The following is a 27780-nucleotide window of genomic DNA, read 5'->3' on the forward strand; positions in this document are numbered from 1 at the left end:
ACCCATCGCCACCATAATTTAGCTCCTAAAACCTTGCTAAGAATCTCAGGATCATCCAAACCCAGCCCACCAAAGTTCTTAGGTTTTGAGATTTTTTCCCAGGCTACCAAGGCCCATTTCTTACGATCCTCCCCCTTACCCCAAAGGAAGTCTCTTTGAATCGATCTGATTTGATGCAGGACACCTTGTGGAGCTGGGAGAGCAGATAGCATAAAGACTGGGATAGATTGAAGGACAACTTTGGTTAGCACTAACCTACCAGCCAAATTTAGAGATCTAACAGTCCATTTCCTGACTTTGTCTTGCAATTTGTTAATTACTGGCTCCCATATGCTCTTGTGTAATGGTTTGGCAGTAAGAGGAACTCCCAAATATTTTGAGGGGAGGAGCTCCCTTTGAAATCCCAAAATTCTGGCTATATTTCTCTGAATAGCAATGTGAGTGTTAAAGAAAAAAATCTTAGATTTTGAGAGATTTACTTCCATACCTGAAGCCATGGCAAAGTCTCTCAGGATTTGCTTATAGGCTAGAGCTTCTTTGACCGTGGGGATACCCTACAACATGGTATCATCAACAAATTGTTGATGTGTTAAAGCCTGACCATCTTCAGAAAGTTGGAGACCTTTGACTTTACCCACGACGTTAGCATGTCTGATCATTCGACCCAACCCTTCCATCATGAGTATGAAGAGAAAGGGAGAGAGTGGATCTCCCTGCCTTAAGCCTCTTGAAGGAGTAAAAGTCTCCGAGGGTGAGCCATTAACAAGGATTGAAAAACTGGGAGAAGTAACAAGGGCCATAACCCATCTGATCCAGTTATGATCAAACCCAAAAGCAGTGAGAATTTTCCTGATGTAAGTCCAATTCAGCTTATCATAGGCTTTAGCTATGTCCAATTGCATGATCATTCCGGCTTTCTTATTGCTTGTCAATGAGTGTACCACCTCATGAGCTTGAATGATGTTGTCAAGGATTTGTCTGCCTTCCACATATCCTGATTGTTCAACTGACACCAAGGTAGGAAGAAGAGGTTTGAGTCTATTGGCCACCACTTTGGAAATAATCTTATAGACAACATTGCACAAGGCAATGGGTCTAAACCTCTCAAGGGTTAGAGCCAAATCCTGTTTAGGGATCAGGGAGATAAAGGTTGTATTAAGCGCCTTCAATATGGTTTTATCCCTTCTGGAGTCTTCCACTACGTTCAGAATGTCCTGTTTTACTATATTCCAGTAGGCTTTGAAGAAGTCTACATTGAAACCATCCGGACCTGGTGCCTTACCATTTTGCATTTCTCTTAAGACCTCACTAACCTCCTCTTCTGACACTGGTCTGTTGAGGTTGAAGTTGTCCTCTCTGGAAACCAGCTTAGGTATATGGCTAGAAATAGCCCTGATGGATTGATCTCTGTCAGAGCAGGTTTCCTGTGCTATACCACGAAAGTGCTGAACCAGTACTGCTTCGATTTCTTCATGCGTGCTGAGCATGTTACCTCCCTTGTCCTTGATTGAAGAAATCCTGTTGTGAGCTCTGTTCGCCATAGTGGATCTGTGGAAGAATCTAGTGTTGCGTTCTCCTTCTTTTAGCCATTGCACTCTGGATTTTTGCCTCCAAAAAATCTCCTCTTGTTTACATAAGTTCTCCCAATCTTGATGGTATTTAGTTGCCAGTTCATTTTTCTCTTTATCAAAACCCTCTATAATCAGGGTTTGGTTGAGTTTCTACATTTTTCCTTCCACAATTTTTTTTGCTTCAAAAATATTGCCATATTCCTTCTTATTCCACTCCTTGAGTCGGATTTTGATATGCTTGAGTCTTTTTTGAAGCAGGAACATTCTTGTACCCTGAATTTCCAAATCTTCTGCCCACCAGATAGCTATGTTATTGTGGAAGTCTGGGTGGGAGAGCCAGATGTTCTCAAATCTAAAAGGTCTATTCCTAGGTTTGCCAATGCCCTGAATATCCAGTTGTACCGGCCAGTGATCCGAGCCTCCAAAGGGAAGAACGCTAGCAACTATGTCCTTGTCCTTGATCATAAGATCTTCTGAAATTATAAATCTATCCAATTTGGAGGCCACTTGAGACTCTCCTCCTCTTTTATTGTTCCAAGTAAAAGTACCATTGTTCATAACAATATCCACGAGCTTCATACTGTCTATGAAGATTTGAAAAGCACAAGAATCTTTGTTTAGAATTCTGGTTCCTCCTTTTTTCTCCGACAGCGATTTAATCATATTGAAATCACCCCCTAAGATCCAAGGGATTTTTGCACGACGTTCCCTAAGCTTCTGCAGGGACTCAAGAAACATGAGTTTACCATCCAATCTTTGGGGGCCATACACATTCGAGACCAGGTACAATTCCTTATCTCCCACTGGTTGAATGACCACTGAAAGATAATCTCTAGATTCTTCAGCATCTGTAATGTCAATCTTTTGGGGGTTCCAAAGCGTGAGAATTTCTCCTGCTGTATTCTTTGCTTTGACTCCCAAAAACTCAAATTTATTGAGCCATTTACTCTGAATCTCTTTTACTTTTTGAATGGAACATTTAGTTTCCTGAATGAAGATCACATCCGGGGCTTCTTGTTTCATTCTGTTACTTAGTAATCTTTGTTTTCTTTTACTACCTAGACCTCTTATATTCCAAGAAGTGAACTTCATTATTAAAGATTTGTAAAGGAGTAACTGGATAGGTCTTTCATCTTACCTGAATCTATCATTAGCTTTCCACATTCCATCAACAATTTGTTCTGCTTTTTTCAGCCCCTTTTCTTTCCTGGGATTCTTGGTGCTAATCTTGGTGTGGTTTTCATGGCTTTTACTCCTTCATTACCCTGTTTTTCATTTTTCCTTTGCTTTTCTGTTCCTTTGTTCTGAGTTTTCCAGATGAACAACTACTGTACTCTGTGGAACTCCTCTTGAGGTAACGAATCCACTCCCTCTTTGGTTCCTTGTTTCAAGAAACCTTCTAGATCTAGATTCTCTTTCTCAAGAATTTCCTGTAGTTCGTGATCCTCCGTTTCCATATCACTTTGGGTCATTTCCTGGTCCATTTCTAGATCTGTATCACTCATCATGTCTTCTTTCTGTTTATTTCTGTTTTGTGTTTTCCCAACGTTATCTTCTTTCTCTTTCTCCATTGGACTACCTTCCTTGACCTGATATGTTTGCATCGTCACTTCTTCCTCTTCTAGGGCTTGAAACCTATTTTGACTGGCGTAATGCTTGTCTGCCTGAGGTAGTTTCGGTCCCCGTGTGCTCCCTTTTCCTTTTTGGACCACCTTGTGAAAGCTTTCAGTATCTTTCATGGTATTTGTTTTACTTTTGTTTTCTATTTTACTGAGAGGCCAATCTCTGAATAGGTGCCCATGCTCATGGCATTTACGACATTTGAAAGGGATGTGTTCATAATCCACTGTTTGCACCCATTCTTCATCAAACACTTCCAATATTACCTCATCCGGCAGAGCTCCAAAGAGGTCCATCTCCACACATATCCTTGCAAAGGATGTGTATTTTCCTTTTCTAGTGGCCTCAGAGACTTTGACAAAATGCCCTAGCTTATTTCCTATGGCAGCGAGGGATTCCAGTTGCCAATAATCCAAAGGTAGAGTCTTACCCAAACTGGAACCGAGGTGAAAGTTTCGCGTTTTGGGACAAAATTCATTACCCATGGTCGCATATACAGTCCTGTAGTTGCGTAAAAGTAGGGCCCTCCTTCAAACACTCTGTCCTTGTCTTCAATATTAGCAAAGACTACAGTAAAGAATCCTTTTGACCCCAGATGAAGTTCTATGCTTCCTTTTGGTTTCCAGTTGTATTTAATCCACGTTTGTAAAGCTTTTTTAGTGGGCCATAAGCCCATGAATTTACAAATGATTGCATACATCTGCATGTGGTCCCTATGCGCCTGCAGCGCAGGATCATTCAACACCACTCTGGGCGCTATTGAGGTTTTGGGCTTGCATGGTCCCTTTTGTGCTTTGCCTTTTATATTCTGTTCCTTGTCTTCTTCCTCGTTGTCTTTAGTGTTGTGGCTTTCCCTGGTTTTAGAGCCATTCTGCTCCTCTTCCTTATTTTTTTTCCTTACATCATCAGAAGGACCTCTGTCCTCCTCAACTGGTTTTTTACCTCTGCCTGCAACTGCTTGCTTATAGGAGGGAGTGGAGCTCCCTCCTTTGCGTCCCTCCATGGAGAACCAGCTCTGAAAGTTCGTAACCCTAGTTCACAGGTCCGCTCGCCCTTCTCCTTGATTTTCACATTATTATTATTATTATTGATTATATAAAATAATTTGGTAATCTTGGAGGAAAGTTTCCTTTAAAAACACCTAATTTATAAGATTAAGTAGAACATGGATACCATGTCTGAATTACCAGGTCACTAGTCTGAGCAAATTTTGATCATAGTGCCTCAAACAAGCTAGTTTGCAAGAATCTTTAGCAGAAAAGCAATTAGAGGAACTAGAACAATGTTTTTAAAGGCTTCTCATGGCATAATTTGTTAGACTGTTAATGTTTGATTAGAGTGGAGCTTTGCATGGATTACCTTTGGCTTAGGTACAGGACTTTAGTTGTGGGTCACCTGATGGGAATAGCCTCCAAATATGGTAGTAAAGACAGTATAAACGAGTGGTAATGCTTCCTCATTTTATCATGGGTTTTAAAATATTTTTATGTTTTAGATGTGTGCACTTGTGTGAGAAATTTATGGGTTCTATCGTAATCCAAGCCTCAAAATGTGCAGAATACTTAGATTTAGAATTCTGAACTTCAAACACCTGCAAAGTTAATTTTTTTAGCTTATCATAACCTCAATCAAAGCTCTGAATGAAGGGAAGATGATTCAAATTGATTTTCAACAAACCATTGAAATCGTCATATCCTGTCAATCCAGGGTCCATGTACTAGGGAAAAAGCTTAAAGAAAATTTGCTTAGCATGCTGCACAAGCTTGCTCTTCATCAATCCGGCAACTGGAAGCATGATTTCTCTCAGCAAAGGAGTATCGTCCCCATTACATACTCTGCAGAAGCTTGCTATTTTCTCCATCATCGCTCTGAATGCTTAGAAACTGTCTATTAATACGGTCTAGTGTTGAGTTTTAACGAAATGAGGTCAAATGGTCAGTTAAATGTCGGGAAACATTTTCCGTAATCCTTACTTTTTCCTGCAAACAACAATCAAAATATACAGCCATTAATCTTTTCTCACACTGTTTTTCTTTTGAACTACCAAGGCCGAACTGACATGCTGCAAACTTTGTCATACAATAGATGGTATGAAAGCAGTTGAAAAATTACATTGAATGGATCAGAACATGAATTTCTTCATCAATGTAATGACAATGTTACAGAATTTTACAAATATGTGAAAATCTTCAATTTGTAGTTGAAATGTGGCCAATAGGCATTTATCGGATTGGCATGATTATATGAACAGTGCTTTCATAATCTGAAATTTTCAATTCCTGCAAAGTGTTGTCATTAAGCCTTGAGGAGGAGTGTATTGATGTGGAATGAAATTCCAACATAGAGAGAGGCACTTAAGACTTACAATTATTATGGACATCACATGATAACAATCATGAGGGAAAGAGGTCCCACAGGGCATGACACCAAAACTGCCAGCAATGTTAGTACTGGAGTGGGGGATGATACTATCACATCAACCTAGGGACATATCCAAAGGCAATTGTAATGATAAAGCCTTTGGATTGTTTGGAGTATTTTTAAATGAAATATGTGTCTGAATTTGAATGCTAGATCTTCGTAGCAAATATTTACCTTTTTTCTAACGCATCTTTCTATCTACTATCAATGTATAGGAATCCCCTGCTCAAAGGGAAGCAAGAATGGCAGCAGTACAGCAGATAAGGACTAGTGCTGGATGGTGGTGGCACCATGTTGTAGGAAAACAAGCGACAGAATATACTAACTACCAACGGGCATCAAAAGGAGCGATTGTACCCCTGAATTGGAAGCAACAATCAACAACAGATGCTCATCGCAACAAGGATAGCAACGGGTCAGATAAGTACCAAAAAATTGGGATTACTCAAGAGCTAAGTGAAGCTGCTGCACGGCTACGGAGTGGAATCTTATCATCTACTTCAACACAGCGAGAGGCACTCCATGATGAGGAGTATTGGGTGCCTCTTGAGCCCAAAAAGAGTGGTGAAGCTGCACCATCTCCTGCCAAAGAAAAGGAGATTGACAGATCATTTTTGGCATCTCTTGGGGAAAGTCAAGAAAGGTTGACTGGGGGTGAGGCAAAGGAGGTGAACATGAAGCAGAGCAAAAAGGATGAATATTGGAAAAAAACAATATCGTCATTGTCGGGGATACCATTGGCAACCTCTGTTGGAGCTGCAATCATTGTTGGTTTTGGAAGCGGAGGTGGCGAGGCAGGTGGGCTGGATAATCACCTGGCCGGTCCTCTTGCAGTTCAGTTGGTCAACAGCTTTTCACTGCAAGTTTTTCTTGCTGCAAGTGTTTGGTATATTATTGGGACTATTCTGGCTTCTCTTATAGCAGTACTTGTTGTGTTCACTCGAGAAAGGTTATAGGGCAAAGCAGGTTAACGATTACCTTTTCAAAGGAACTCTCAATGTTCAGTTCTGTATAATCATTATTTCAACTATTCTTAGACTCATCAACTAAATCATATAGTGGGTAAACAGTAATGTGATTGTAAGTATAAACTACATTTAAATGACTACAGTTGGGACAGCCTATGGGACAGCCATTGATGTTTCTATATTTTGTGTAGGATACACTTGATCCAGGTATCTAGCTTTTCTTTATATTACATAATGATACAAGAGTGTAAATTTTTAGGTCCATTTATTTGCAAACTCTGAATGCTCTTTGAAATAAGGACACAAATGATTTGTATAAAACCTGGTTCTAATTATTTTGATTGAGGCAAAATGCCATTCCATTTGGAGCAAAGATGAAATTTAATGGGTGTTGAATTTCAATCTGCCAGGGGATGCAGAGCTATAGATTTTCAGCGGTTTAATGTTGAAAAGATGCGCAAAATCTTGTACATCAGAACTGAAGAGATCAACGGAACTAAGTTGCTGTTGAACAATTTCTGACAAAGTAGGAAGCCCGCACTGATTACCTCATCAGCGAAAATGCATTGCACTTGCCTTTTTGGAATCTATATGATGGTGTTAAAGAAATCATAAAATGGAGAGTATTATGATTAACTGAATATAATGCAAATTACATTAAGCCATGGGAAATAGCATCTGTCATAATTTATAAAATGCATACCAACTTTGACAAGAAGAAGATGCCAAAACAATAGGAACTCATTGAATCTCTAATTGTTTCATGCATAGATTCCAGTGACAGATTTCTTGAGGGAGAGGATGCATTCAAAGGGGATAAAAATTCCTGAAATTAGTTTCAATTTCTTGATCAAGCAAAGTGTTGCAGGCATTCTATGGGTTCTCGCAAGAACACACTTTAACATGCAGAATTAACCAAAAGTTTATATGTTAACCGCAATCAATGGCCAAAGTGAGCACTCAAGAAATAAGTACTCAATCCAGAACTGAGCATGAAATAGGAGCAAAACAGAACTAATGAATCATTCAATCCCATAAATGGAACACATCATACGTGTGGTAAAAGGATTATATTATCCGAAAAACATAAAAGGTACATTGTACAATGAGTAGTATAACCTACTGCCTCTCATTTGTGCTTGCAAATAAAGCAAGGGCACATATATGAACACTACTGAGGTCACAAAGCATATTCAAACTAGCATAGATCCATCTCAACCCTGTATCTATTAAGCAATGAGTGGTATAAAAAGAACTAAGTTCAAACCTCTCCCCACTTAAAAGATCTGGTTAAGATTGCTAGTTTTTTTTTCCCAACTAGGCTTAGCCTATGCTGGGGCCAACCTCAATGGTGGGTGGATGAACAATCTGCTCACTTGTGAGATGCTGTCACTAGGGTTGCAAGTTTCGGTCACGTCTGGACACCTCTTCAAGTATATTAGGTTACCCACACGTATCCCAGGTACACACAAACACAAATATCTTATCCACCTTGGGCTGTAAAAGCACCTTGCTTATTTTAGTGCAAATACAAACTTGTACAATCTAAAAGAACTTTTCTAGCTAATGAAATGGCTTAAAATAGGGATGCATAGTCAAACGGTGACACTTAGCTAGATATCATTGTTAGTTTTTGTTAACATCAAACAAGTCTTTTAGTCTCTATGTTGTTTATGAGGTTAATAAGCACATTTTCTCCAATATCCAGAAAATGTTTCACAAGAAACACCTCAGTTAGATTAATTAACCAATTATTAATTATTTTCATAAGTCTAACTTAGAAAAAATGATTAATTAATTCAAATTAATTGAACAAAATTGATTTTGCTCTAGAGACTTCCGGAAAAGTTGATGGGGGTCAAAATGATCTTAGCCATCGATTGTGATTAGATCATGGTCGTTAATTGCTCAACGAGAGATTACAAGAGCAAGTTGATGGGGTTTGGAGAAACACACTTGAGCAGCTCGACTTACCCAATTGCAACAAATACAAGGGCACAATTGAAGCAGAGGGAGAAACCAACAACGTGGTTTAAGTAGATAATTTGGGAGAAGATTTCCGAAAGAGATTTCCACAGTTATTTCTAGTTTCTAGAGACAAGTGGGTCGATTTTATCTGTAGAAAGGGAGGCCACATTGTGAAAATTTCACTACTCAAATCCTATTGCAGCAACTGATATTATTTCCGAAAGAGATTTCCACAGTGATTTCTAGTTTCTAGAGACAAGTGGGTCTATTTTATTTGTAGAAATGGAGGCCAAATGGTGAAAATTTCACTACTCAAATCCTATTGCATCAATTGATATTATTTCTTCTAACTATTAATTAAATTAGCAGTTTATTGCTATGACAACAACAAAATAAACACTACAATCTTCACAAATAAAATTGCGGAAGAAAAATAACGTTGGAAATTGAGAAAATCTAGCACATACACATAAAATTTACATAGTTATTTTTGGACAAATGTCCCCTGAAGAATCCAACTTGGGAAAACCAGTGCAACATTTGAGGGTTTTATTTTACTAAGCGACAATGAAATCTGAATACAATCTATGGATGCCCAACTAGCAATCCAAGCAACAAGTATCTGACATAAATAATTAGAGAGGAAATTTTCTCACCCCACGAGCAATCCCGACACTGGCTTCTCCTGAAAAATTGGTTGTCCAAACCCCAGCGTAGGCCCTTTGCGCAGTCCTTGCGTTGTCTCTCACATGTGTGGCTCGAATCTTCTTCTGAGCACGTTGTCTAGCCTATCTTTGTTGTTGGAAGTGACTCTTTGGCCCTCTGGAAGACTTTCCTGGCCTTTGGAAGTTGAATCGACTTCCTCCCCAGCTAAATCGAATTGCTCTGCTTTAGTGATTGCATAGTTCTTACACTACTTCTGCGTGGATCACTTTTGTCTCTTGTTGCTGCCTCTCCGGATTTGGAAAACTTCCTCCGGATCACTGTCCTTGCTCCTCACCGTCTCTGCGTCGATCTCTGGCTCTCCGACAACTGCTGCTGTTCTTTGGAAATCGATTTGCCAAGGGAATCGAACTGCTGAAATGTATTCTCCAAGTGCCCATCGACTTCTTATAATTTTACGCTGGAGCATCAATGGCCAAGTTTAAAACTTAATCAATGGCCAAGATCATATCAGAGTCAATCCATGTGGGTTTCTAGAGAATTCTCACCTTGACATAATTAATTATGATTAATTAACCAATTTTCCTAAGTTTAGATTTAGGAAACATTGAAAAATAGGTTAATAATCTAATTAAGTCATTTCTAGGTGGAATTTCTAGAAACGATTTCTGGGTTTTGGAGATCTCATGTATTCTAGCCTCTCCACCAAATTTCCTGGCTAGAACACATTTGATGCAACAAAAACTAACACGAATTAGTAGTGCGAGCTAGTCAATTATCCCGTGTGAGTTGCAGAGAGGAGATCGATTCATTGTTAGTGCTAAATCTATCACCCGGAGCCAGAGAGAGTGGGTCAAACAAAGTGTTGGAGGCAATTTTACTTGCAGGAAGTGATTTCCAGAGGCTGAGCGAATTTCCTGGAGGAGCCAATATGCATTTCCAATTAGTAGTGTGAATTGCCAGGAGGTGTGCGGGTAGGCTGGGAAGAGGCTGATTTGATTTGTAGTGGAAACTTAGTGTTTCGAGACTATTTTTCCAGTAGAAAAAATTGTATGTTGGAGCTTTTCCAGTATTAGACAAACAATTGTATTTCTCAAATTGCTAAAGAATTAATAATATAAACCTTCATCTACAAATTGCTTTTCTCCACATTAGGTTTTTCCAGGACTATTGTCCAAAAATATTGGTGTCCAAAATTTTGTGTGTGCATTGTTTTCTCAGTTCGTGGATTTTATTTGTGAAGATTGCAGTGGTGAATTAATTGTTATCTATCGTAATAATTTATGAAAACAAATAAACTACATAAATTTGAAGATTAATTTTCGGTTATTGTTGTAACAACCTTTGGTTATTTTCCATGTAAATAAAATAAGACTAAGGTCATGGGACACGTATTGCAAGTTGAATGTTGGGAAAAACACTTTAGTGGACATGTCTTTGATTAATTAATGACTATAGAAATTAACTAAGACATTAGCAAAGACATTGGCAAAGACATTGGCAAAGACGAGTCAATAAATGATATTTAATTATGGAAATAAAGGAAAATAGGAGAAAATGAAGATGAGGAGACACAAATTTGCATGTTAAGAAAATTAGAGGAAAAATGAACGAAAATGAAGAAAATAAAGGCTTCAATGATAAAAAGGTTTTTTAGGATCAGTGCATAACTTTTGCCAGTTCAATTCTGCCTCTTTCATTTTATTCTCTCTTTCTCTCATTCTCTTGCACACTTAGAGAAATCTTGGAGCATTCTTGGAGCACTTTGGCATTCACTTGGATTTGGAAAAAGAAGGCAAAGGAAACTAGGAAGTGTAAGGAAACAATTGGATCAACAACTACAACTGGATTGCTTTGCAAGTAACAAGTTGTATGTGTAATTTCCTGGTTGATTTTTGGATGCATGTGATTCTCTGGTTATGTGTTGTTATTGGTAATGAGATTTTCCTGGATTGATAGTGGTTTCAACCTTGCCTTGCCATTTCCTGGATAGCCATGGTGTTGTGGGTTTTTCTACTTGTTCTTTTTCTGATTGGTGCTCAAGTTCCCTATGGTTGTGGATTGGAACAAGCACTTTGGAATCCCTAGAACAACTTGGGTTGAATTACTAGTTCTTGAAGCCATAGGTTGGACAAATTCTCTGGAGCCCTTGGTGGATCGAGTTACTAGTCCCTAGAGCCGCGGTTCGAATAAATGCTCTAGAGCCCTAGAAGGTTGTGGGTGGATTTACTAGTTCCTTGAGCCCTAAATAGTGTCGGTAGAGACCAATATATTTGGTGTTAGTGATGTCTAGACCATAGAGATAGAATCGTTGTGGTTGAGGGTTGATGTGGTTTGGCCTTTGGAAGCCCTGGTTAATTTTGTTTTGGTTCAATCCATGAGATCCTACATTCATGCTTGGAATATGACGCGGGGGTGATGGTTGAAAGAGAGATTTGGTTCAATGCAATTTATGGTCGAGTGGTGCGTGGAAGTCTTTGAATTGGTTGATATTTTCATATATTAATAAAACTTATTTTACTATTGTGATTTATGAATACTTGTAGCGATTATGTTGGTGATATATGGCTGAGTTTCCATGGTTTCTATGCTGGTTAATTGCTGATTATAATTTAGTTCTATGATGTAATCTATCTATGGATCTTGATATGTTTTGATAAGTTATTGATTGGTTGATGAATGCATGAATTAACAAGTGCTATTGTAGCTAGCTAGAGGGGGCTTAGAGCCTCCTTATTGATTTTCAGATGAAGACTATCAGTTTATGATCAGATATGCATTCATGACCTGTAGCTTACATGTTTGCCATATGTTTGACGAAATGTCTATTATTAGACATTTTTGGGTCGAGTTTTTGCTTGAATTTTGATTGATTGGCATTGTCACTACCTTTGACTACATTTTAGAAAGTTTCCACGATCTTGGGTCTAGATTAGAATCTTAAAATCTTTGACGCTACCAAATCAAGAATCTCAACAAGAACTACTTTGCACAACGGAAAATATAAAACATTAAATCACATATGCACAAGTATACACAATTTTTAACAAATATTGTACAACCCAATCTTCATTATATTAAACCAAATCTGAATAATACAACAATATATGGTCTACAAGACACAATGACAAACACACTGCACAGACTCTATGTCGTATCTTGTCATGTCGGTCCTTCACTTTCGTATTGCTCACTAGTTGCCCTTTAGTCCTTCAAAGGACACCACATCGAGACTTTAGAAGGGTTGCTACCTAACACCACCGCAAGTCACTTTTATTGCATGTACACGGGTTGATCCAATCTGCTCTAGGCTGGCCAATACTTGAGCTCCAATATACCTTCTAGTAGATTCTTTTTGTTGATCAGTGGTTGTCATTGATGTCAACTCAAGCAGCACCAGGGGTTACCTCGATCTTGCATGGGCATTTTGACTTGACAACTCATCCTATTCTGAGTCAAGGATTTTCTAGATGGATTCTACTTGTCGAGATGTTTCTGTTGATATATAACACGCCACGTAGTTCCTCACGGTTTGAGAGTTATTTGTGTTTGAAGTTATTAACCCCAGTTAGTGGACTAAAACCCCATGGGGTTGTGGCATGGCACTCATCGTTGGTTGTGGTCATTGAATATTCAATAATCAATAATGTTTTATACTCCTAAAATCCCTCCAACATTCCCTTGTTGAGGACCCTCTCAACTCAAGACATTTCTATAAATAGTGACCCTCATATCCTCTTCTAGCCAACACTTTTTAACGAACTATTTTGTGAGAAGGCCTCTGTAATTTTTCGGCCCTCATGAGCTTTTAACACAGGATCTGCTGCAGGGAGTTTAAGGTTTTGTTGAGGTCTGGTTAGGGCACAAAATTATGATCAAGTTTGAAGGTTTGTTTTTAAGTAAGTTAGAGCCTTGGATTCTAGGATTTCGCTGCTTCAAACAGGTCATTGTAGAATTTTTGCTATAAATTTTATTCTACGAAGCTTCAGAAGCTGAAATTAAAATCCATTTGAACCAAAATTTTGATGCACCTCGTGACCGAATTTTAGATCTTGGTTTGCTATATTTTCGGAGATATGATATGAGGAAGTTAGGGTTTTTGTAGGCTCTCGAATTCCATGTCAAACAGGTGACTTAGGGGAAATTGTCATAACTTTCTTTCTAAGTATTGGATTCAAATTTCGTAAACAGTGACAGAAAGAGGACGAACTTTTGTTTGTTGGATATCATTTTCAGGGTCGAAGGTCAAAACAGTGACACATGGCACTTCGTACAAGTTCACTCTACTGAACTAGTCTATAATCAGGTCATCGTGGGAGATTGGTCATAACTCTTTCTTGAGGAATCCAATCTCGATCAGACCTGTGGGGTTGGAAAGAAGATTCAGAGGGCTACCACAGGACAAAATTTCAGACCTTGGAGATCTAAAATTACATAGATTCAACAAATTCAATATTAATCTCTTAGAAGACAAGAAAAAATATGCATTCAAGGATCACTGTAGTAAGGACCACACATCAACAGTCAAGGGTAAGTCTCATACAACAAAGTATGTATGATTAGTGTTTGCATTTGAATTTTGAGTATCACCTCTAACATATGTTTTTGCAGGACAACGTAAGTATATTGGTTTGTAGTTGTTTGGGTCTTGGTTGTTAATATGTGTGCAAGAAGGATGACACTTTAGAACAACTCGAACACATACTAGAAGGACATGCAATGCCAAAGCACCATTACATGAAGCAAGCACAACAATACCTCAGCAGCTGCAAGTGATCTAAGAAGCAACGTCGAGTCAAGTGTCATGTCTTGTAAAAAAGCTAGTGCTGTAAAAGAGTCATTAGTGTAAAAGAGTCATTAGTGTAAAAGAGTCAATTTGCCTAGAGTCGGAGAGGCATTGCTAGGAGGTATAGGAGTCATTGCTGGGATGATTTCCTAGTTGGGTTGCAGATTCTAGTGTGATTGGGTGTTCGGTCAAGTACAAGAAAATCATTGTAAATCATATTGTATTGTGGATCATTGTCCCTGATATGAGAGTCCACACTCTTGTCTCACTTCTGATCATTATAGGGTGGCACAGAGGTGCTAGGTTGGTACATGAAGTCACCTACAGGTTGGAGCCTGTGAAAACTTCAGGGTGTTAGGTTGGTCTAGGATGTTGGGAGATCCATTCAGTTGACTACTGAAGAAACCAGGGCATTGGGGTGTCTTTCCAGTGGGAGCTGGAAAAGAATGCTTTTCTAGAATTCTAGGAAGTTGTAACTTTCATTTCAGTTGGGGCTGAAGATTAAAAGAATTTATTAGAAAAGCATTCAGTGGTTTTTGACCCAGAGGGGGTTTTCCACCTAAAATTCTTGTGCCTATTGTCTTTTGTTGTTTAATGTTATTACTGGATAAATATTAATAATAAATGAATATTAACTAATGCTTTGAAAAGATTTAAAAGTGTTAATTGCTAAGGAATATTGATTCACCCCCCCAGTATTTCCAACAATTGGTATCAAAGCTTGGTTCCTTCAATAATAGTGTAACAATTGGGAGGAGATCATGGAGTATACTAAGAATACAGTTCCTTTGTTCAATGGAAATAACTATGCATTTTAGAGTGGAAGAATGCAGGTTCATTTGTTGGCGCAAGGATACGAAGTATGGAAATCGTTGACAAAGGTTTCACACCGACCCAAGATGAACAAGGTAAGAAAAATATGGTATATGATGCAAATGCTAAAGATATTATTATCAACGGGCTTATCGAATATATTTATCTTAAGGTATTGAGTTGCAAAACTGCTAAAGAGGTATGGGGCAAACTTGAAAATATATATGCAGGTGACTCAAAGGTGAAAGAAGCGAAACTTCAAATTTACAGGGCAAAATTTGACCAACTCAAAATGAAGGAAGATGAAAATATTGTTGCATACTTTCAGCGAGTTGATGAAACAACAAATACGTTGGAAGGTTTGGGAGAACTTGTCGACACGGGAATTGTTGTCCGAAAGATCCTTAGAACCTTGTCAGCAAGATTCAACCCAAAGGTATATGTCTTGGAAGATAGATCGGATCTGACCAATCTCAACATAGACGACTTGCATGGAATTATTACGGCACATGAAATGAGAATTGAAGAAGAGGTGGCACATCTCACTTAGAAACAACATTTTCCGCATCCAAGAACACTTGTAAGGACAAAAAGACTCAAAAAGCCAAACCTTGCAACTGTAAAGATGAAGAAAATGAAGAAGATGAAGAAGAATTTTTAAATAAAGAATTTGCCTACTTCACACGAAAGATGAGAACAAGTACGAGAAAATTCAAAGGTAAACTTCCATTGATATGTTTTGATTGTGGTGAGGTTGGGCATTTTGCAACCAAGTGTCCTCGCAAAAATGAGGTTTTTATGAAAGGAAAGAAATACCCTAGGAAGTTCAACAAACAAGGCAAGAAGAAATGATTTAAGGAAAAAAAAAATCTCCAAAGAAGATAGCTCCTCATCTGATGAAGACCGTGATAACGAAGAAGAAATCATCAGAAGAGTTTTGTTTATGGACAAGCACAATAAACAAGAGGCATCTGACGAAGAAGAAGAGATGACCGAGGTTGAATTTCAAAATGAAGTGATCAAGGTAATCAAAGAGCTCAAGGTTGAGGAGAATCACGTCAATACTCTTGAAGACGAATTAAAGACGGAAATGGAACAAGTCCTAAATCTTAAAGTCAAGGTTGAAGAATACAAATGAATTGAAGAATCTCTTAGGAAAGAATTAAAGGAAAGCAACAAGGAAAGAGAGACATTGGAAGCTGAAATAGTCTCTCCACAAAAGGAAGTACAAATTGGAAAAACTCTTCAAAACTATGCCAACAACTCAAAGGCATTGGAAGAACTCATCAGAAATCAATGATCGGGCAGTGACAAGAGTGGTCTTGGTTACAAAGAAAAATCTGAAAAGGAGTCAAGTCATTCTATGACAACAAAAGAAGATGGATATGTAAAATCTACCAAGAAGGTAGATCTCTCAACTAAAGCAAGAGATCAAGATTCACAGGAAGAACCATGGAAAACAATTCCTCGAAGAAGATTTCCTCCCAGGTATCAAACTATTTTTTATGGTCATTGTTATTCTCGTGGAAAGTTTGGACATAGACCTGTAGAACGTCACATGTATGTTTGGAATGAATATAGTTTAAGGAGATCTTTCAGAAATGGATATTCTAGAACTCATCAGAATATCAACAAATTTGATCATTTGAGAGATGATGTCAAATGTTACAAATGTAACAATTTTGGACATCTGGCTAAAGATTGCAGACTTGGAAGCTCTTCAAAGGAATTCTCGCAAAATCAGAATGAACAAGTATGGAGAAAGAAGACGGAAAAATGTGCTATCACTCTAAAGGCTCAAAGCAACAGAAACGTTTGGTATGTTGACAGTGGTTTCTCAACCCATATGACTAGAGATAAAAATAAGTTCATGTCCTTGAAGGAAAATAAGGATGAAACAATGTCTTTTGGAAATGACGGGTCTTCAAACATCATAGGAGAAGGTACAATCACACTTGGAAGCAAGGATGTATTAGCGAAGGATGTGTTGTTAGTTGAAAATATGAATCACAATCTGCTCAGTGTTGGACAAATGCGCGATCAAGGACACACAATGTTATTCAACTCTAAGAAATGTGAAATCAGGAAATGCAAATTTGGAAAAATTGTGGCCACAACAAGAAGAGCTCCAAATGCGATATACATTTTGGATGAAACACCTAAAGGGTGCTTTTTGGCAAAAGAAGATGAAAGTTGGTTATAGCACAAACGAATAGGACATATAAATTTTGACAATTTGGTCAGGATCAACAAAAAGGAAGCAGTAAGAGAAATGCCTAAAATTTCAAAACCTACCAATACAATATGTGAATCTTGTCGGCACGACAAACAGACAAAAGCCGAGTTCAAGACAAAGGAACACTTTGTGTCACGTCCATTTGAATTAATAGATACTGATCTATGTGGTCCTATGAGAACAAAAGGTTTAGACAGTGAATTATACTTTATGCTAATGATAAATGATTACACAAGAATGACAACTGTCAGTTTCTTAAAGAAAAAATCTAAGGCATTCGAATGTTTCAAAATCTACGAGGAATTGGTCGAAAATGAAACCGATTCGAAGATCAAATGTCTGAGACCAAATAATGTTGGAGCATTCATGTCCAAAGCATTTCAACAATACTGTGACAAAAATGGAATGAAAATGCAATTCTCAACAGCGAGAACACCACAACAAAATGGAGTTGCTGAAAGAAAAAACAAAACCATATAGGAAATGGCTAGAACAATGATAAATGACTCAAATTTGGATGATAAATTCTGGGTTCAAGCAATTGATACAGTTGTATTCATTATAAACACAGGTCTGCTCAGGAACAATTGTAACATGACTCCGTACGAACTATGGAAGGGAAGACCGACTGACATCGAACACTTCAAAATATTTGGAAGTAAATGCTACATCAAAAGAGAAGACCAAAAATTGGGCAAGTTTGATTCCCCTATTGATGAAGGTATTTTCGTTAGTTATTCATGCAAAAGAAAAGCTTATAGATGCTACAATTTGAGGCAGAAACAAATAGTTGAAAGCATAATGTTACTTTTGACAAAGACTATGTTCTAAAGGATAACAATGAGATCGTCTCTGAGGGGTTTGAGGTAGAATTTGTGAAGGATGAAGAAGAAGCTCCAGAACAAGACCAATCAAATAAGGAAACAACAGTCAACCAAGAGGAAATAAGAAATCGTCATCAAGATGTACAAGAAACTTCTCCGAAAGTTTTAAAGGAACGGTGTCAAAAGAATCATTTGTGAAATCAAATCATCGGCCACATAAATGAAGGAATTAGAACCGGAAGAAGTCGACAACTTCGTTCATCACAACAAGCCCACCTTGCTCTTTTAGCAAATTTTGAGCCTAGCAATTTTGAGGAATCTAGTCAAGATGAACACTGGGTAGCAACTATGAATGAAGAACTTGATCAAATTGAGAAGAATGACACTAGGGAATTGGTTCCACAACCAAAGGATAAAAATGTTATTGGAATTAAATGGGTCTTCAGAAACAAATTGAATGAGGATGAATAGGTTACCGGGAATAAGGCAAGATTACTTTGTAAAGGATATGCACAAGTGAAAGGAATTGATTTTGAAGAAACATTTGCTTCCGTTGCTAGAATGGAAGCTATCAGGATGTTTCTCACTTATGCATGCTCGAGAAAATCAAGGTGTACCAAATGGATGTTAAGTAACCTTTCTAAATGGTGAATTGGAAGAAGTTTACATTAAACAACCCTAAGGTTTTCTGCTCTCTGACAAGGAAGACTATGTTTGTAGATTAAAGAAGGCACTATACGGTCTCAAGCAAGCTCTTAGAGCTTGGTATGTTTGTCTTGATGGTTATCTACATAAACAAGGATTCAAGATAGGAAGTGCTGACAACAATCTCTATGTGAAATTGGATCAATATAACCTAACAATTATCGAGGTATATGTGGACGATATAATCTTTGGAAGCAATGATGACAGATTAAGTAAAAACTTTGCCACAAAAATGCAAAGTGAGTTTGAAATGTCTCTACTTGGCGAGATGACATACTTTTTAGGGCTTCAGATATCTTAACAGGATAAAGGAATATTTATATATCAAACCAAGTACATTAAGGAAATGCTCAAGAAATTCAAGATGGAAGATTGCAAGCTTGTCCTTACCCCAATGGTAACATGTTGCAAGTTAAGTTTAGAAGATTCGTCAAAGGATGTGGACTAGAGGTTGTATAGATCTATGATTGGCAATCTTCTATTGCCGTCAAAAGAATTCTTCGATATCTTAAGGGCACAGTAGAATATGCTTTATGGTATCCCAATGGAAATGATCTAGTTATCCAAGCTTATACAGATGCAAATTGGAAAGGAAGTGTTGATGATCGAAATAGTACCAATGGAGCGGCATTTTATCTAGGTGGTTGCCTTGTTTCACAGTTACGTAAAAAGCAGTGTTCAATCCCGTTATCCATAGCAGAAGCAGAATATATCGCGACAACAGCATGTTGTACTCAAGTTCTCTGGATGAAACAAACTTTGAAAGATCTTCAAGTCAAGTTTGATGAGCCTATTCCCATATTTTGTGATAACACGAATGCCATTAGTATCTCCAAGAATCCTATAATTTGTTCCAAAACAAAGCACATTCTGATCAAATATCATTTTGTTAGAAAGAAGGTCACCGAAAAGAATATCAAGCTTGAATATGTTGGCACAAAGGAACAAATTGCTGACATCTTTACCAAACCATTACCTCGTGAAGCATTCGAGTATCTTTGCCAGAATCTTGGGATTCTCCCAAGTTCTCATTAGACTCTTTCTCTTATCTGACTAAGTAGAAAGGGGGAGTGGAGGTGTGTACATGTCCGCAGGATGATAGTTTGTTAGGGGGAGTTACTCTTTGCCATTGATGAAAAAGGGGGAGAGAAGGAAATAGGAAGAGGTGTCATGATCATAGGGGAAGTATTTGTGTTGTCATCAATGTCCAAGGGGGAGATTGTTGATCAGTGGTTGTCATTGAAGTCAACCCAGGCAACATGAGGGGCTACCCCGATCTTGGATGGGAATTTTGACTTGAAAACTCATCTTAGTCTGAATCAAGGATCTTCTAGATGGATTGTAGTCGTTGAGATGTTTTTGTTGATATATGGCATGCCACGTAGTTCTTCATGGTTTGAGAGTTATTCGTGTTTGAAGTTAGTAACCCTAGTTAGTGGGATAAAACCCCATGGGGTTGTGGCATGAAATTATCATTGATTGTGGTCATTGAATAGTCAATAATTATTAATGTTTTATGCTCATAAAAGCCCTCCAACGTTCACTTGTTGAGGACCCTCTCAACTCAAGGCATTTCTATAAACAGTGACCCTCATATCCTCCTCTAGCAAGCACTTTTTAACGAACTATCTTGTGAGAAGACCTTTGTAATTTTTCGGCACTCATGAGATTCTAATGCAAGATCTATTGTAGGGAGTTTAATGTTTCATTGAGGTCTGGTTAGGGCACAAAATTATGATCGAGTTTGAAGGTTTGATTTTGAATCAAGTTTAGAGCTTTGGATTCTAGGATTTCATTGCTTTAAACAGGTCATCATGGAATTTTCGATATAACGTTTTTAATAAGAAACTTAAGAAGCTGAAATTAAAACCCATTTGAGCCAAAATCTTGATGAACCTCTTGACTTAATTTTAGATCTTGGTTCTCTATATTTTCGAAGATGTGATCTGAGGAAGTTAGGGTTTATGCAGGCTCCCGAATTCCATGTCAAACAGGTGACCTTAGGAAAATCGTCATAACTTTCTCTTTTAGCATTGGATTCAAATTTCGTCAATAGTGACAGAAAGAGGATGAACTTTGGTTTGTTGGATATCATTTTCAAGGCCAAAGGTAGAAACAATGACACGTGGTACTTCGTACAAGTTCGCTCTACTGAACCAGTCTATAATTAGGTCATCGTGGGAGATTGGACATAACTCTTTATTGAAGAATCCAATCTCGATCAGAGCTATGGGGTTGGAAAGAGGACTCGGAGGGCTACCACAGGACGAAATTTCAGACCTTGGAGATCCGAAATTACATAGATACAACAGATTCAATATCGAGCTCCTAGAAGGCAAGAAAAAATATGCATTCAAGGATCATTGCAGTAAGGACCACACATCAACAGTCAAGGGTAAGTTTGCTACAACAAGGTATGTATGATTATTGTTTTCATTTGAATTTTGAGTATCATCTCTGACATATGTTTTTGCAGGACAACGTAAGTATATTGTTTTGTATTTGTTTGGGTCTTGCTTGTTAATGCATGTGCAGGAAGGATGACACTTTAGAACAACTCAGACACATACTAGAAGGACATGCAATGCCAAAGTACCATTACTTGAAGCAAGCACAACAGTACCTCAGCAGCTGCAAGTGATCCAAGAAGCAATGTCAAGTCAAGTGTCAGGTCTTGTCAAAAATCCAGTGTTGTAAAAGAGTCATCATTGTAAATTTGTAAAAGAGTCATCATTGTAAATTTGTAAAAGAGTCATCATTGAAAGAGTCATTATTGTAAAAGAGTCAATTTTCCTAGAGTCGAAGAGGCATTGTTGGGAGGTATAGGAGTCACTATTGGGATGATGTCATGGTTGGGTTGCAGGTCATAGTGTGATTGGGTGTTCGATCAAGTACAAGAAAATCATTGTAAATCATATTGTATCGTGGATCATTGTCCCTGGTATGGGAGTCCACACTCTTGTCTCACTTTTGATCATTATAGGGTGGCAGGGAGGTGCTAGGCTAGTGCATGAAGTCACCTATAGGTTGAAACCTGTGAACACTTCAGGGTGGAAGGTTGGTCTAGGATGTTGGAGCATCCATTCAGTTGACCACTGAAGAAACCAGGACGTTGAGGCATCTTTCTAGTGGGAGATGGATAAGAATGCTTTTCTAGAATTATAGGAAGTTGTAACTTTCATTTCAATTGGGGCTAAAGATTAAAAAAATTTATTAGAAAAGCGTTCGGTGGTTTTTGACCCGAAGGGGGTTTTCCACTTAAAATTCGTGTGCCTATTGTGTTTTATTGTTTACTGTTGTTATGGGATGCAAATTGGATACAAATTAATAATAATTGAAGATTAACTAATGCTCCGAAAAGATTTAAAAGTGATAATTCTGAAGGAATACTGATTCACCCCCCTCTTAGTATTTTCAACACTTTTGTCCATCAAAGAGCTACTCATAAGGCTCCAAACTTCATCCAATCTTCAAATCTCTTCGTCACTTCAAGGTTGCTTCTCTAGGGATACTTTGGGTAGCCAACACACTGCCCTCTACCAGACCAATAGCTCCCAATCCTCCATTGCAAGATCTGCTCCTATGAAGGCTCTTGATCACCAAATAAAACCTCCAAATTGGCTTCAACAGATCGCTGCAATAATCGATCCAAAACTTATCCTAAAACACAGATCCAACACAAGACAAAACTACTCCAAGACTGATATATCAATGTTGTTATGATTGTACCTAGTTAGGGCACCAAGCATGTTGCAACAACCCTCACAAAATACTCAAACAATCCCTTGATATGTTGTGGCTTCTCTTCACAAGCTTACTCTGCCTCTACACTGAAGTTATGGGCACTAAATAACCCTCAAACAACCCTTCGCATGCCCTGCCATGAGGTGTTAAGGCCCGCAGCCTACCACACCAGTCTTCAAGGGTTGTAGTCTACACAAACAGGGATGCATGTCCCTTAAACACACCCCAAACAGACCTGGAACAAATCTCCTCTGCCTTGGCCCTCTAGCAAGGATCCTCGGCCTTCCTCCCAGCAATTCGGTCACCCTAACATAGTCCTGAAACTGTCCCTTGTTGTTGCGATGTCATACCCTCCTTTGGTGCAACCAAAAACAAAGAATGTCCTTCTCTCCAACGAGTTGTTCTCTTGTGTTTGTGTTGCACAAATAGATGCCTAAATGACTCCTCCTCACCTATTATTTATACGCATAAGAGGGCTCCTCCAAAAAATCATACTTGGGGCTTGTAAAACCATCACAAGGCTAACCCAATCTTGACGCTTCTTGTGCAAACCCACACTTTGACTTCAAAAATTCATAACTTCATTTCTAGAGCTCTGATTTGAGTGATCTTCAAAGCATTGGAATCGGCACACCAAGCTTTATCACCTCAAATTTTCCCATGCTTAAAATCATCATGGTTTTGGCCCAAATCCTTATGGGTGCAAAACCCCAACCTTGGGTTCCAAGCCCACGAGTGATTCTTGTGGCGCTTTACCCTCCAAACCCCAACCCTTGGGCTTGGAGTACCTCCCAAGCTACTCAAAAATCAACAGTCACTCTTAGTGAGGGAGGTACTTCCATGACTAGGAAGTAACTCGTCATCATCATCACAACTCACCCAACTCTTGGCGCTCACAATTGCAGCAATCCATGTTCTGTGAACTACGCCTCTCTCGGAAGTGTCATTTTCACTATTGGAAGCACCCTGATTCTTCTTCTTTTCCTATATCGATTTCCAATCCTTCCATGATTCCTTCTTCATTGTTATAGGAGCACTCTTGTTCCCCACTGACCACGCACTCTTCTTGGGTTGCAAGTTCTCCCTCTGAACCTGCAAGCTCCCTCTTGAACTCGACTCCCTCTGAGTCTTTGGAACCTGGACCTTCTTCTCGGGAACCTGTACTTGCTCCTCTGAAGCCTACACTTGCACCTACTTCTTGTGATCCATAGGCTTTCCCGTCAACCTATATAGACCATGCTCTCTAACTCCAAGCATGATACCAGTGGAGCTAGAGCCTCTAGGCCTGAGTCTTGCCTTCCCATCCTCAAACAAGACCTCAAACCCCTTCTTCTCGATCATCAAGACAAAAGTCACTCTATATTTGAGTCAGGGTACAAACAATACATCTTGGATCCGCATCACTTGTCATGTCTCCATCTTGAATTGCACAACTCTCGATCCTCGGATTTCCTTCTAACTCTTTTTGCCCAAAACCATGTGCAACTTTGAGTCCCATTCAGCAAGAGTCTCAAAAACCTCCTGTGACCTTGTCATATGTTTCGTCGCACCACTGTACACGTACCATCCATCCTCATCGATAGTACCTTGTGAGAAATGAGAGATCATAGCAAAGTCCTCCTCCTCCAATCTCCTGGTAAGATCATCTATCTCAGCAGAAGTGGCAACATCAACAATATGCTTTCCTTTCTTCTTTATTGGACATCTTGACAAAAAATGACCCATCTCGCCATAGTTGAAACACTTGACTTTACTAAAGTCCTTCTGCTTACCCTCCATTCGCACTGCAAGTGCCACGTCATCATCGAAAGTCTTCTTCTTTGGATGAAGATCCTCATCTCGCAACTCTTCCTTAATGAAGTCGTCCCATAGCCTATTCCAGTCTGGCAATGATTCCTTTGATGAAGGGCTTCCATTCCTCGGTGAACCCTTTCAAGGTAATCCTTACCATATCTCCATCTGAAATAGTCACACCGACAACAACAAGCTCATCTTTGACCCAAGACAATCTTGTTAGATACGAAGTCACGCCTTCACCCTTTATCGTTTTGGTGGACTTTAGCTTATCCTCCAATACTAGTACCCGATTCTCATTCTTATTTTGGAACAAGTTCTGAAGAGCCATCCACATTTCATATGCAGTGTTCTTCTTGGACAAATGAGGTATTAGGGAATCCTTCATACCATCTAGGATGATCAATCTCGCCCTCGTATCCAAATTCTCGTGCACTTCCTACTCCTTTGGGTCAGTTGGCTTCTTGATGGCTTTCTTGGCGAACTTCTAGATCCCGTTGACCTGCAAGACGAACTTGATCCTTTCCTTACATAGATTATAGTTGGACAACCCCTCCAACTTGTCCTCATACCAGATACCAGCCTGCAACTTCAACATTGTCACCTGCAATGTGATCAACTCCCTCTTAAGTTGTACTTCGTTGTGCACAACTCTGATTCATTGACTTCCAAGGTAGCTCAGACAGGGTCTGGTACCATGTTGAATTTCCACGATCTTGGGTCTAGGTTAGAATCTTAAAATATCTAACGCTACCGAACCAATAATCTCAACAAAAACTACTTTGCACAGTAGAAAATATAAAGCAGTAAATCACATATGCACAAATATACACAATTTTTAACAGATATTGTATAATCGTGTACAACCCAATCTTCTTTATACTAAACCAAATCTGAATAATACAACAATCTATGGTATACAAGATACAATGAAAAACATGTTGCACAAACTCTATGTCGTATCTTGTTATGTCAGTCCTTCTCTTACGTACTGCTCACTAGTTGCCCCTTAGTCCTTCAAAGGACACCACATCGAGACTCCAGGAGGGTTGCTACCTAACACTGCTGCAAGTCACTTCTGTTGCATGTACACAAGCTGATCCAATATGCTCTCTAGGCTGGCCAATACCCAACTTCCAATCTACCTTCTAGTAGCCTCTTTCGTCCACCAAAGAGCTACTCATAAGGCTCCAAAATTCACCTAATCTTCATCTCTCTTCGTCACTTCAATATTGCTTGTCTAGGGCTACTTTCAGTAGCCAACACACTACCCTCCACTAGACTAATGGCTCCCAATCCTCCACTGCAAGATCTTCTCCTATGAAGGCTCTTGATCACCAAATCAAGCCTCCAAACTGGCTCCCACGGGTTGCTACATAATCGATCCAAAACTGATCCTAAAACACAGATCCAACACAAGACAAAATTGCTCCAAGACTGATATGTCACTACTGTTATGATTGTACCTAGTTAGGGCACCAAGCATGCTGCAACAACCCTCACAAAATACTTAAAAAGTCCCTTGATATGTTGTGACTTCCTTCACAAGCTTACTTTGCCTCTACATTGAAGTTTTGGGCACTAAATAGCCCTTAGACATCCCTTCACATGCCCTGTCATGAGGTTTTAAGGGTTGTGGCCTACCACACCAGTCATCAATGGTTTGCGACCTACAAAAACAAAGATTCTTGTCCCTTAAACACACCCCAAAGAGACCTCGAACACAACTCCTCTGCCTCGGCCCTCTAGCAAGGATCCTCGACCTTCCTCCCAGCAATTCAGTCACCCTAACATAGCCCTGAAACAATCCCTTGTTGTTGCGTTGTCATGCCCTCCTTTGTTGCGGCCCAAAACAGAGAATGTCCTTCTCTCCAACGAGTTGTTCTCTTGTGTTTTTGTTGCACAAATGGATGCCTAAATGACTCCTCCTCACCTCTTATTTATACACATAAGAGGGATCCTCCAAAACGTCATACTTAGGGCTTGTACAACTATCACAAGGCTAAATAACATTAAGCTGACCTTGACACTTCTTGTACAAACCCACACTTTGACTTCAAAAATTCATAACTTCATTTCTAGAGCTCTGATTTGAGTGATATTCGAAATGTTGGAATCGATATGCCAAGCTCTATCACCTCAAATTTTCCCATGCTCAAATTCATCATGGTTTGGTCCAAATCCTGATGGGTGAAAAACCCCTACCTTGGGTTCCAAGCCCACAAGTGACTCTTGTGGTGCTTTTCCCTCCAAACCCTAAACCCTAGGGCTTGGACTACCTCCTAAGCTACTAAAAAATCAACAGTCTGGACGCTAACCTGAAAAATGCCTCAGATCCCAGAATCGCAGGCACATAAATGGAATTTTTGGGCTATAACTGCATGGAGGCAAGCCTGTGAGTGCGGTTATAGCCTCATAACCACATGGAAGAAATGTTAAAGGTACAGTTGTGGGTCTAGGTCAATGAAGAAAAAAATCTAGCTTAGAGATTGGACACCTGGGGTGGTTGTTTAGCTCCTGGGTGGTCTGTAGCCCTTGAGAAAGGTCAGAAAGGTTTCAGTTTGTAGGCCCCACTTTCTTAATTGGAATTTGGAGGTCGGGTCATGTCATAGTGACACTCGTCTCATGTTTACCTTGACGGGCTTATGAATTTGGGTAAATGTGGGAGGAGGCGTTAAAGGGTGGTATCAGAGTTTCTAGGTTCAAACACTTGGACTGTATGGGCTAGATGTGATTGTTATGCATGCATGTTAGTTGTCGATATGGTTGATATGAATGCATTGTGATGATCATTATTGCAGTTATGTGTCGTCATGTTGATGTTGAGATGATTGATATGTTGATTTCATTATCTATATATATATATATTCTGCTAATTTGGACTGATTTGTGTAGACAAGTAAACCTCCCTTGAAACACACTAAGGTATGTTTGATTATGTTTATATTTGGTTTATTTAACATGGTATGTTTGCGGGAAGTAGAAAATCAGAGATGAGAAGCAGAATGGTGGATTATAGTTCACATGATTCTCCTTATAGATCAGTTAAGCAGCAAAGAGAAGAGTACTCTCTTGGCATAACAGATACACTAAGAACTCTGAAGGCAAAAATCAGAATTTGTAATGACAAGATCATTCAGTCACAGGAAAGACTTGCCAGATCTCAAGAGAAGCAAATAGAAGTCAATGCAGTGATCCTTCAGAGCTTATTAGATTTGCAGAGATAGGGACAACTGAGAATCAGTTATGGACAGGAGGAAAGGAAAAATAGGGCATATGGTAGTAGGTTTCATGGAGGACACAACTTGGATAGGGATGACACAATCAAAGGTGACAGATGGTTGGATACATCTAACAATAGAGGTAGTGGTTATGGGTTATATTCTAGTTTGGAATCAAAGAGACATCATGGTCATCACCGCTACCATCCTTATAGGAGGAGTGAGAAGCATTATTTTCCAGATGAGTTCAAGGAAGACAAGCCTCCTACTTTTGATGGGAATGTGAAGAAACTGGAAGATGTAGAAGCATGGATACTTGGGATGAAGAAGTTCGTTGAATTGCATGATTATACAAAGAACATGTAAGCCAGGATAATTATTTTTAGTCTCAAGGGAAGAGCAGACATTTGGTGGGAAGATGTGAAGTGTGTCAGAGGCATAAAAAT

At 39.0% G+C, this 27780-nt stretch overlaps 1 protein-coding gene across 1 annotated transcript in view; it reads left to right on the forward strand.

Moving 5' to 3' along the window:
- LOC149232743 (DNAJ heat shock N-terminal domain-containing protein) overlaps positions 1-6953 on the forward strand; it is a 28696-nt gene extending 21743 nt beyond the window's left edge. Inside the window, exon 4 of the mRNA XM_089379485.1 lies at positions 5828-6953. Coding sequence (XP_089235611.1) covers positions 5828-6568 — 741 coding nt within the window. The 3' untranslated portion in view covers positions 6569-6953. The remainder of the gene's footprint in view (positions 1-5827) is intronic.
- The last annotated feature ends 20827 nt before the right edge of the window (positions 6954-27780 follow it).

Source organism: Pinus tabuliformis, chromosome J (assembly GCF_031772625.1).
Source record: "Pinus tabuliformis cultivar Carrire ecotype Pingquan chromosome J, CPIR1, whole genome shotgun sequence".
Classification (NCBI taxonomy): domain Eukaryota; kingdom Viridiplantae; phylum Streptophyta; class Pinopsida; order Pinales; family Pinaceae; genus Pinus; species Pinus tabuliformis.